The following is a 12943-nucleotide window of genomic DNA, read 5'->3' on the forward strand; positions in this document are numbered from 1 at the left end:
TAGAATAGAATAGAATAGAATACTATATTGGCCAAGTGTGATAGGACACACAAGAAATTTGTCACCAGTGCACAAGCTCTCAGCGTACGTACAAACTACAAATGTGCAGTAAACATACAGTGTACATACGAACATAAGCTCTTGGTTACATACAAACAATAAAGTAATAAGTCATAATCTTAAATCATAAGGTACAATCACAAAATACAAACAGCAAAGTGATGAATCATAAGATACCAATAGGAGAAAGTAATAGGAAAGATGAGAAGATGAATAGTAATACAGCCCTACTACATGGGTAAATATCCTATGATCTAGTGATGAATAAGAAAAGTATAAATCATAGAAATTTAGAATATAAATAGTTGCACCCTAGGACAAGTGTAAGTTTTTTTTAGTTATTAGTTTGTCTCCCCCTTTTAAATTCCTCATAATTTGTCCCTGCAGAATTGGGAATGCACCTATAGAATAGAAACATAGATTGAAGATGTGCATATAAATGATAGAGCATATGCATATAAAATATGCAAGTGCACTTGCATAGAATTGATTCTTGGCAGAAATTGAAATTCAGAAATCAAATAACAAACTTTTATTTTGGTGTCACATGAGCAAAGCAAAAACATGGTCCTTTGTTACAACCCCCTTGCATGTCTACGTCATTGTTTAGAGGAGTGAGCAGGCATTTTTTCCCTCCTGAGATCCTGAAGTTTGGTGCTATCTAGAAAGAAGCTCCACACTTTCCTTAACTGGAGAGTTTGTTTTATTAAAAAAGGAAACCAAAAACAAGAAAGAAAGAACAAAGAAAGCAGAAAGAAAAATTGTAACCAGCCTGCCTTCCATAGACCTGTATATTGTGTGTGTCAGAAGGAGGGCTGAGAAGATATCTGTAGACTTCACATATCCTGGACACAAACTGTTTCAATTCCTCCCCTTGGGATGGCGCTATAGGATGTTGCATGCCAAAACAACTAGACACAGGGACAGTTTTTTCCCTTGTGCCATCACTATGCTGAACACCTAATTGTCACAGTGCTGTCTAATGTCTATGTGTATTAACCCATGTAGTCTGGCTGCATTATTATTATTATCTTCTTTATGCCCCTCTCTTACCGGTATTATTATTATTATTATAATTATTATTATTATTATTCTGTTGCTTTGCATGTACACTGAGAGCTTTTGCACCAGAGACAAATTCCTTGTGTGTCTAATCACACTTTGCCAAATAGAGCATTCATTCATTCATTCATTCATTCATTCATTCATTCATTCATTCATTCATTCATTCATTCATTCATTCATTCAAGCAGAGATGTGGAAAACTCAATCAAGCAGGCACTTCAGCAGTATTATATTCTTCAGACAGCTAGAGAAAACCATAATTTTTGGAGCTGCGAGACCTCTGAGAATCTGAGCTGAGAGACCTGGAGGAAAAGAGCTCCACCAGAGTTTGCAAAAACAAGCAAGCAAACTTCCTATAGCAGTGATGCCGAAACTTTTAGAGACAGGACTTGCCCTCGCTCTGGACCCTGCCCCACCCTCCGCCACACCACCCACCCCGCCCGCAGTGCCACCTACCACCTCCATGGCCCGCTGCAGATCGCCCAGGTGGCCTAGCAGTGCCATGCCGTCCACGCCCTCAACCCGCGCCCCACAGCATCAACTGCATGCGATGGGGTGCAAGGGCGGAGTCTTGTCCCGGCTGCCCGGCTGCCATGTCCTTGGCTGCACTGCTCCTCGCAGGCCGCGATCGGGGGTGACTCTCCTCTGGGGAGGATGCTGTGAGGAGGACGCTGCGGGGGGAGGCGGGCTGGGGCAATGGCACGGATGCCCACAGAGAGGGCTCTGACTGCCACCTCTGGCATGCGTGCCATAGGTTCGCCACCACTGCTCTATGAGTTCATGGTGACCTAACCTTAACTCTAAGTGGAATGTTCCTCCAATGGGATTTTCCCATATATTTTACCAGGAAACATAGATAGGACAGGCTAGAAAAGTCAGTGCCAAGCACTCTGAATTTGTTGGCAATATCCATTTTGCTCTACGAGTTCATGGTGACCTAACCCTAACTCTAAGTGGAATTTTCCTCCAATGGGATTTTCTCATGTATTTTACCAGGAAACATAGATAGGGCAGCCGAGAAAAGTCAGTGCCTCCTAACCATACCCAAGCACTCCAAATTTGTAGGCAATATCCATTTTGCTCTATGAATTCATGGTGACCTAATCCTACGTGGAATTTTCCTCCAATAGGATTTTCCCATTTATTTTACCAGGAAACATGGATAGGGCAGCTTAGAAAAGTCAGCGCCTTCCTAACCATATCCAAACACTCCGAATTTATTAGCGATATCCATTTTGCTCTATGAATTCATGGTGACCTAACCCTAACCCTACATGGAATTTCCGTTCAATGGGATTTTCCCATGTATTTTACCAGGAAACATGGATAGGGCAGGCTAGAAAAGTCAGTGCCCTCCTAATCTTACCCAAGCACTCCAAATTTGTTGGCGATGTCCATTTTGCTCTATGAATTCATGGTGACCTAACCCTAACCCTACATGGAATTTTCATCCAATGGGATTTTCCTATATATTTTACCAGGAAACATAGATAGGGCAGCTTAGAAAAGTCAGTGCCTTCCTAACTATACCCAAGCACTCCGAATTTGTTGGCAATGTCAATTTTGCTTTGTGACAGTGATGGTGATTCTTTTAGAGACCGATTGCTCAAAAAATGGACCTACCCCTGCTCTGCCTCACGCCCTGCCCCCCCACTTGAAGGGCCACCCATCAACTCCATGGCCCACTGTAGATCACCCAGGTGGCCCAGCTGTGCCATGGCATACACGCCTTCTGCCTGTGCTCTGCAGCATCAACTGCGTGCACGGGACACCAGGGCGGAGTCTTGTCTCCTTTGCCCACTGCTATGTCATTGGCTGCAATACTCCGCGTGGGCCTTGCTCAGGGGTGACTTTCCTCTGGGGTGGCTGCTGGTGAGGAGGTGGCTGTGGAGGGAGGCAGGGCTGGAGCGACGGTGTCCATGCCCACAGAGAAGACTTTGAGTGCCCCCTCTGGCATGTGTAACATAGGTTCGCCACCACTGTCCTATAGTATTTTGCAAACCAGCTCCAGAAACAGAGGACTATGAGTGCTGGGGGCAATAGAAAAGCCCATTCAGAAGTCTATAAAGAAGAGAAAAGGGTTTTCACATGCAAATTGACAGTCTGGCTACAATTTCAAGGAAAGTTTAAAAAAAAAAAATAGCTAAGAAAAGATAGTGCTAACATTGGAACAGGAACATAGAAAGACAATTCCAAAGCAGAAATATATGGATTAAAAAATAGGAATAGAATAGTTGTAGACTTAGAGTATTAGGATGAAGCTTCTTGGATGAGAAGCGAAATGTCTTGAAAGAAAAACAAGAAAGTCCAGTTGCCTCTTGAAAAAGCATCTTCGGGATAGAATAAGATAGTTTAATTTTATACAATAAAACAGTTTAGTGAGGGAAAAACAAATAGTCTTTGTATCTGTTATTGTTATGAAGAAAAACCCTAACAATAGGCAAGATGTGAAAGAAGAATTATTTAGCTCATTGTACAGCCTGCTAATGTCTGCATACGGATGTAGTTTAGGATAGAACGTACTTTCTTTTTCTTGCATAGTTCTTGCATATATTGACTGCACCTGTAAAAGGAATCATGCATCATTGCACTCTTAATAAACTGCATTTATCCCATGATATATTCGCAAAATGGAACCCTTTCTCAGTGGCAGAGCAATTCTATGGCATCAGAGATCACGACCTGCGTGGTTACATACCTCTATGAATTTCAGGTTCTTGATGTAGGATAGTGAAGATTTGGGATTGAGTAGTGGAAAGGCAGTGCTGCATGGCCACAGCATCAAAGCACTCAAGATCATCAAGTGGTTCATGCTAGAGCTTCCAAACTAGCTTTAAAGAAGCAAGTCTTTAGCCCTCAATGTCTTGTAGCCCAAGAACACTGGCTTTTATAAGCCTGAGTGAACAAATGATTGTTGTAAGATTCCAGGTGACTCATTTTATGGCATTTGTCTGCTTTTTTCTGCTTGTTTCTGAAATATTTTTGTTCAAGTGTCAGAATTTCAAAATATCATCGGGAAGCACAGCTTGATAGCTTTTGTTTCTTCCTTGTTGACATTTCCACTGATGTATACGTGCAAGAGGTACTTTATTTCTCTCCCCCTTTTCAATTTTTTTCTTTAATCCCCTAAACCACAGGCTAAAGGGAAGTTGACTTTTCAAAATTCAGTCCAACGTAATTGGGAAAGACCTAATATTGTTTGTCTTGCCCAATCTTATTTTTTTTTTTTGCTTGCCACCAAGACTTAGCATTTTGATATGTTTATTTTATATATTTTTGAAATTATTCTCTTTTTCCACATTTTGGTTTTGTGGGTGTTATCTAATTTTAGGATTGTTAGCTGCCCAGAGCTTTTGGGATTAAACAGCATGCAAATGAAGTGAACAATCAAACCGAGTATTATTTTCTATGAAGACTTGCAGAGAGCTTGTATGCAGAGGAATGAAAAGTGGAAGAGCCGTTCACAGGTTATGCTTCTGATTTAAGAGTGCGAAGAGTTATAGTTTGTAAAAGTAGCCATGGTGGATGACTTATAACACTGTTGAAAATTGTCAGAATTTTCTGTTGAAAACTGAATTTTCTGTCGAACAGAATTTACTGTTGAAAAGTGTCAGAAGTTCTATGTCCTTAGCTGTATTTACATTTCCACTTTTTAAAACTATATGACTTCAGTTGCTTTCTCTGGTAGCATATGAAACTTTATGTACCTGGAGGATCTTTAGCCCCTTCCATCATTTGGATGAATACTGCAAGACCTCAACTGAAGAAAGAATGGGACCACGCCAACAGTCCTGCAGCTTCCTGTGCCATACTGTCAAGCATTCAGCTGTCCTCTCATCTACCGGTTGTGGGACTTTGCAAAACAGGCTCCCAGGTTACTTAGAGAGAAGTGTAGCCATTTGTGGAATGTTACCCTATTATGCATTCTTTTTAGACCTCCCAGAATGAACAATCTTCAGACTTCAAACTACCAAAATTTTATCTCATTCACAACTCACTCGCATACAGTTATAGATTCATATAATTCATCGGAGATGCTAGCTTCCCATCTTCTTTTTCTTCTATCTTATCTTTTTGAAAAAAAGAGTGGAACCCTTTCCCCATTACAGGCAGTCCACAACTTACGACCACAATTGAGCCCAAAATTTATGTTGCTAATGAGACAATTGTTAAGTGAATTTTGCCTCATTTTACAACCTTTCTTGCTGCAGTTGTTAAGTGATCCCCTGCAGTTGTTAAGTTAGTAACACACTTGTTAAATGAATCTGGCTTCCCCATTGACTTTGTTTGTCAGAAGGTTGCAAAAGGTGATCACATGACCCTCGGACACTGCAACTGTTATAAGTATAAACCAATTGCCAAGTGTCCAAATTTTGATCACACACCATGGTGATGCTGCAAAGGTCATAAGTATGAAAAATGTCCGTAAGTCACTTTTTTCAGTGCCGTTGCAACTTTGAATGGTCACTAAATGAACAGTTGCAAATCGAGGACTACATTTTGTGATCTAGTGATTTATGTTGTAATCTAGTGAAAGAACAATTAGCCAGTGGAATAGCTTGCCTCCAGAAGTTGTGGGTGCATCATCACTGGAGCTGTTTAAGAAGAGACTGCACAGCCACTTTTCTGAAATGGCATAGGGTCTCCTGCTTGAGCAGGGGGTTGGACTAGAAAACCTCCAAGGTCCCTTCCAGCTCTATTCTGATTGATTGATTATGTAGTAAATACATATAATGCCTTCACATGATAGCCTGATTCCACAACCTGCTAACAAGAGCTGAATCCGCTCCATGTGCTGAATCATAAATGATTCTATCATGTTTTAGTCTAGTCTAGTATGCTGTGCAAAACTAGTCAATAAGATAAAAAGGAGAAACAATATGATAGAAAGGAGAAACCCATCTCATATTAAGATAATTTTTAGAATATTTTGGCTGACATAAAGAAGCTAAAGTTAGATATGAATCAAGACAGGGCTTTGTTCAGTCACTTTCAGACCCGCCCCTGTTTCAGAACAAGCTCATGACTGAGATAAAGACAAAGAGTGACTCTGCCTTTGGTGCTGAAACGATCTTGTGAGAACCAGACTATTTTACCTACTCACCACCTCATAGAATGTGTGCAAGAACTTGGAAAATCCCTTTGTTTATGAGGAAGTTTTGGTAGACAAAGTTACTTGAGAATGATTAACAAATTGCCCTTCAGCAACACCTGTTTTTGAAAGGAAAATATTAATCATTAAAGTTGAAATATTAATGATCACAGATTGTCACTGGCATACCATTTAACATCTTAAAGAGGATGCCGGATTTAGGCAGAATGAAACTTGGTGCAGATCTTTCAGGTGGACAAAAAAAGAAAAAAGAAGCCTCATGCTGATGTTCAGATTTCCCCAATTCAGTGGTCCCTGTATATGTTGCCTGATGGATTTGAAAAGGGCCAAATTGGTGAGCCTTAAATTAGTCTAAGTCTGGATCTAACAATTTGATGTCTTAATATAACCATAATACTGACTTAAGCTGTTTTCTGAACTCATACAAAATACAAGTAGTTTATTTAGGGACTGTTCAAAACTGCAACGGTACTGAAAAAAATGACTTATGATTGTTTTTCACACTAATGACTGTTGTGGCACTTCCATGGTCATGTGATCAAAATTCAGATGCCTGGTAACTGTTTCATATTTATGTCCCGGGGTCATGTGATCATCTTTTGCGAACTTCTGATAAGCAAAGTCAATGGGAAGCCGAATTCACTTAACAACCGTGTTAATAACTTAACAACTGCAACGATTCACTTAACAACTATGGCAAGAAAAATTGTAAAATGGGGCAAAACTCACCTAACAAATGTCTCATTTAGCAACAAAAATTTTGGGCTCAGTTGTGGCTGTAAGTTGAGAAATACCTGTGTTGAACCCTAAATAAATCAGAGGAGATTCACACCAGTTAAACACGCAACCCAAACCACCTAAGTGTAAAATTTATTTATGTTGTGTTGTGCATGTTGTAATAGTAGGTCAGAAAGACCTTGAGAAATGGGGGAAAGAGATACTGCCTAAGGAAGCGATCAGATAAGAGAAGGTTCAGCCCGCAGCTGCATAATAGGTAGAGAAAGAGGCTTAGAGGGGATTCTCCCTAACTTCTCAGACTATAACAGAACCTGGGAGATTTGTACTTTCAGACTTGCAAGATGCTGTTAATGTAGAATTACAATCAAATAGAAGTAGCTCATATAGTATGTTTCCTGTTTGGTATTTGTGGGAAGGCTGACATGTTGTATGAAGCTATCTTTAGCCTCTAATAGACAATTTTAGCACAATGTTTAGTCATTATGTACAATTCTATTCTTAAAACACTGTAGTCATGATGTATTCTTGCTTCTACATTGAAGAGATCATGTTATAATTTTTACACTTCGCATTGTCCAAATGTGTCTTTTACCACGTGCCCCATTGGTCAGTGAAATGATTTTAAACTGCAGTGCATTTAGAGCAAAGTGCAATCATTCATTTCAATCCTAATGCTCCATCTCTTTCACAAACAGTATCAGGTAACTTGCAAATAGAGCACTAAAACTTTATAAAAATAACAAACAGGAACTGAATATCTGATATAAGAAAATGCAGACTGCTGAATGTTCAGGCTTCTCTGTGAAACTGTATTAGATGGAGAGAGGCAGCAATGCTTGAAACACAAAGAGAGTTTGATTCAGAATAACAGAATTGGAAGGGACCATGGGCATCTTTTAGTCCAACCCCCTGCTTAAGCAGGAAACCCTATATCATTTCAGACAAATTGTTGTCCAATCTCTTCTTAAAAACCTCCAGGGTTGGCACATTGACAACTGCCGGAGGCAGGTTGTTCCACTGATTAATTGTTCTAACTGACAGAAAATTTGTCCTTAGTTCAAGGTTACCTTTTTTCTTGATTAGTTTCCATCCATTGCTTCTTGTCCTGCCTTCAGGTACTTTAGAGAATAGCTTGATTCCCTCTTCTTTGTGGCAGCCCCTGAGATATTGGAACACTGCTATCATGTCACCCCAGTCCTTCTCTTCATTAAACTAGACCTACCCAATTCCTGTAACCATTCTTCATATGTTTTAGCCTTCATTCCCCTATCACCAGTCCATCACCAATTATTATTATTATTATGGCTTAGCACAGAGTCATTTTTGTCCATCTACTGAGTCCTTCCCAAGGACCTGGGATAGGCAGATGTTGTTCTTTGATGGTGTTAAAGGTATTATTGCAGGAGGTAAGTTGTTCTGAATAAAGCTGCCTTCTTCAATTGACTGATGATGATTTTGTTATTGTCAATTCTTCTGTCTAATGCCCCATCCACTATCCAGACTTTTTGTGTCATTCTTATTAGCAATTGTTAAGTCTGGGGTATTATGTGGCAAGTTCTTGTCTCTAAACTCTGAAGCCTCAGAGCAATTTAGCTTCTTCTTTTTCTATGGCTTTTTCTATTTTATGATTCCACCAGTTCTTGCTTGCAGGTATATGGTCTTTCTTGTGGATCTTTTAATCCACCATTGTCACTACTTTGTCACTACTTTGTCATTGTTTGTGCTATCTTCTTGCAGCAACTAACCAGGTGATCCATTGTTTCTTCCGCTTCTTTGCTGAGGTAGCATTTGCTGTCTGTTATTGTCTTCTCAATTCTGACTTTGTATACATTTGTTCTTAAGGCTTGGTCTTGTGCAGCCAGAATTAGCCCTTCTGTCTCTTTCTTCAGTATTTCTACTCTTAACCATTGCCAGGTCTTGTTATTGTCTGCTTTGCCTCCTATTTTTTTAAAAATGTACTGGCCACGTAATGCTTTGCCTTGCCATGTCTCTTTTCTATTCTTCATTTGGTCTTTCTTGTATGCAAGTTTTGCCTCTCCATCTCAGCAAGCTTTCCTGGTATACTAGCTTCAGTGCATCTTCATCACTTACCTTCCAAAGCCCTTTTCCCTTCTTTAATTGTCTGGTTGCACTTGCAACATTCCACGCCCACCTATTTTCCTTGGTAAGTGGAGTCTGTCAACATGTAGATGAAGTGAATGATTCATTGTCATTACATTTCTGGTCTTCCTATCCAGGGCCTCTCTCTCTCTCTCTCTCTCTCTCTCTCTCTTCATTCATCCATCCCTCCATCCAGCCCAATGTGCTGAGAAGTATTTAATATGAGAGCCACAAACAAGTACGATAAGAAAACAGATTGTTAGTGGGTTCTTTTCCCTTTTTGTTTTGGGTATGGAAAGATAGAAATGTATCCTGGGTAACTTTAGGACAGCCTTGTCAAACGGGCATCTTTCAAATATGTTTGGAGTTTACAGTAAATGCCAGAATAATGCTAATAAATGTGGCGGTTTTAGGCTAATAAAGATGCTTTAGGATCAGAATGTTTATTGTGTGCCAAAGATAAACTTTGAGAAAATCAAAGTTATAATACATGTGAATTTAGAGAACAATACTTTTAGCAGACAAGATCTCCATCATTCAGGATGAAGTTAGATAGCTGGAAGCAAACATGGATTATGTGGGAACTTGGATTATTATTATTTCTGTGATAATAAATGATAATAATCCAAGTTCCCACATAATCCACGTTTGCTTCCAGCTATCTAGGTTCATCCTGAATGATGGAGATCTTGTCTGCTAAAAATGTTGTTCTCTAAATTCACATGTATTATAACTTTGATTTGCTCAAGTTTATCTTTGGCACATGATAAACATTCTAATCCTAAAGCATCTTTATTAGCCTAAAAGAGGGATCAGAGGAAGTGACAGATGAAGAGGCTTTTATTCCTGCATCACTTGCTAAAAGATAAACATGCTTTTTCTCTGCTTGAAATGTGTCAGGGATGCCTTGAGGACATGCAATTTCAGAAAAAGAACAATAGCAAAGAAAAGTTTTAAAATCTCCTGCTACTTCTTCCTTGAAAGCTATACACTTCGGCCATTTTATCATGGAAGTGTCATGGCCAGCTGTATTATTACACAGTTCTCTTAAGTGGACAATGATGGATGGTATGTAGGAGACATTGCAAGAGATTCTGCTAGCCATTTTCGTTTACTTCAGGGAAGGTGTATAAATTCCACCAAAATCTGTCCCAGGTGAGCCCGTTTTCTTCAGATGAGTAGAGAGCATGATTCAGTTCAACTGCCTGCTACATTCAGGTTATTTTGACCTTCTCCTTAGTCAGCAAAATGGCTTCCATTAATCCTGCAGCTTGAAGAAAATAAATTAACATTCTTCTACCTTGTATATATTTTGTAGCCACTAATGAAGATTTGGAAATGAATGCAAGACAATCATTCCGATAACTCCAGTTTATTCATTGAAATAAATGCAACACAGAATAATGGCTTGAAGCAGAAGAGAAGTTTATTTGCAAAGACACAGTATAAGCAAGGTAGAAGATCAACTGTTTGGAGGTGGACATATGCCAATTTCTCAGAGTAGCTTCTTTTATAGAAAAGCCCTTCTGCTTTTCGGAAAGCATAAGAACAGAACATGCCTCAGAAATAAATAACCCTTTGTTTATGAAAGGGGGGAATGTCAGCTAGATAGGGGAAGTCTGATATTCTAAGGAGACTTTCTTTATTTGGCTAGCTGGGTGCCTGTATCATTTCAGCTTTGGTGTTGAATCTGTTTAAGTGTAATTTCTGATCTTTTGCCTTGAAATTGGCTGAAATTGGATGAGGAGGAATGGGAGAAGATTGAATAGCAGAAGTTTAAATGGTGAGAGTTGAATTTCCTTCCTACAGTTGCAAAATGTTGCAGACAGATATACTGAGTTCATGCTGTGGTAAATCCCTGTTTCTGGAGATAGATCCTGAAGTGCTGCATTTCAAAAGGAATAAAAAAGGAAAGAAATCAAAGGGGAAAAAATAATCAGGGAAGGGGAAAAAAATAATCAGGGAAGGGAAAAAAATCTAATAATAAAAAAATACAGTAATAACAGAGCCAAAATAAAAACTTTCAGTTTTAGTCCTTTTCCAGCACAATCAATTCAGGTAACAGATGCCAAAGTTTAGGTTCAATAATTAACCTGCTTTGATATTTGATATTTTCTCATTGGAGGCATATTAATACAGTAATCAGATTTCTTCTGCAAAATACATTCCTTCCAGGTTGTGGAATTTAGCCCTTTGGGGGCTCTTGACTTTAGAAGAGCAGCCAAAAGAGTCTTTTAGCAGCTCTTCGAAAAACAAGGGATTTATTTATGTTTTAATTCACTTTTTCTTATTTCTGGATTCCCCCCCTCCCCATAGTGACCAATTTCTGGATAGCCGCAGTGACAACTCGGAAAGAGATGATGCAAACATGACTATTGTTCTACTGATGTGGTTTTTTTGTAAATTTGCTGGTAATTTGTATAAATAAACATTCTTCTACTTTATATATATTTTATTCTGTACTTGCATTAATTTTTATATGCATCTGTACTTATTTTAAGCCCCTTTATGTATTGCTCATAAAGAATTTACTTTGTATAAGCATTTCATAAATATTTTTTATACTACTAAAACTCTCATGCCTTTAACCTTTAACTGGGTGAAATGGTATATTATAGGGCAAAACGTTGTCAACAAAGTTACCTCAAATTGGCTAACATATGGAATCCTGGGACCTGTTATTCCCAAAGGAATAAAATTTGGGAAAGAAGTGGCTGCTTCAGCATTGCCAGGATGACATGATCCTCATTTTCAACATTCTGTGACAGTTTCTCAGCCACTCACATAATCTTCCTTTCCTCCCCCATCCAACAACAGCTGGGAAGAAAAGATGAGGAAAAGGGGAGAATTGTGGGATTGTGTCAGTGGCTGTTTTGTGAAATTGGGACGAGGTGTTTGTTTGAAATAATCTCCCCTTTTAATGTTGTCATCTTGTTGATTGGGATTGAGATGGAAATACATGAAATAGCTCATTGGTCTTTTCCATAAAATAAATCAGCCATTGAAACAGGCCAGCTATCTAACGTAGATGAAAAATATGACATATAGTGTCCAAGATAAAAGACAGGGTGACAATAGGATGAAGCAAATGGTAGAATTAAAATATTGTCTCAGTTCTCAAGATCTCCTTTCTTCCCTGTTTCATCATTAGCAAACAAAGAAAGTACATAATATCTATTGGTAAAAACTTTTTAAACAAACATATTCGAACAAGTCCCAAAAATAATGGCACAATTATTACAACAATTCATTTAGTTACCATTTGAAGTTACAATGACACTGACTTCTGGCTGACTTCACACTTATGACTGTTGCAGCATCCCCAGGGTCAGGTGATCAAAATTTGGATGTTTGGCAACTGACTCATGTTTATGATGGTTGCAGTGTCCCTGAGGTCATATGATCACTTTTTGTGACCTTCTGACAAGCAAAGTCAATGGGGAAGCTAGATTCACTTAACAACCATGTTACTAACTTAAGAACTGTGGTGATTCACTTGTCACCTGTGGCAAGAAAGTTAATAAAATTCACTTAACAACTGACTTGCTTAGCAACAGAAATTTGGGGTTCAATTGTGGTCATAACCTGAGGACTACCTGCACTGAGTTTGGAACAAAACATATGAATTTTGGTCTTGAAATATTTGGAAACATTTGCAAATTTTGTACATTCTTATGCTTAAATGGTCTCTGCAGAGCACAGTTTTAATGAGATAAAACAGTGGACTACACTTTGATCATACAGTACATCAAAGTGTAGTCCATTATTTTGAACAGTGAAACGTAGCTAAAGTCAATTAATTTTATTTATTTTATATATCATATTTAGAAATCATCCATCCCCCCCTTCATAGAGTAACTTTAGGTG

The 12943-nt window shown here is 38.8% G+C and overlaps 1 protein-coding gene across 1 annotated transcript in view; it reads right to left on the reverse strand.

Moving 5' to 3' along the window:
• The window catches only part of LOC107286357 (macrophage metalloelastase), an 11902-nt gene extending 7892 nt beyond the window's left edge, over positions 1 to 4010 (reverse strand). The window contains exon 1 of the mRNA XM_015814713.1: positions 3824 to 4010. Coding sequence (XP_015670199.1) covers positions 3824 to 3937 — 114 coding nt within the window. The 5' untranslated portion in view covers positions 3938 to 4010. The remainder of the gene's footprint in view (positions 1 to 3823) is intronic.
• Positions 4011 to 12943: the final 8933 nt, after the last annotated feature.

This window comes from Protobothrops mucrosquamatus, unplaced genomic scaffold (assembly GCF_001527695.2).
Source record: "Protobothrops mucrosquamatus isolate PMUCROS unplaced genomic scaffold, P.Mucros_1.0 scaffold277, whole genome shotgun sequence".
NCBI lineage: Eukaryota > Metazoa > Chordata > Lepidosauria > Squamata > Viperidae > Protobothrops > Protobothrops mucrosquamatus.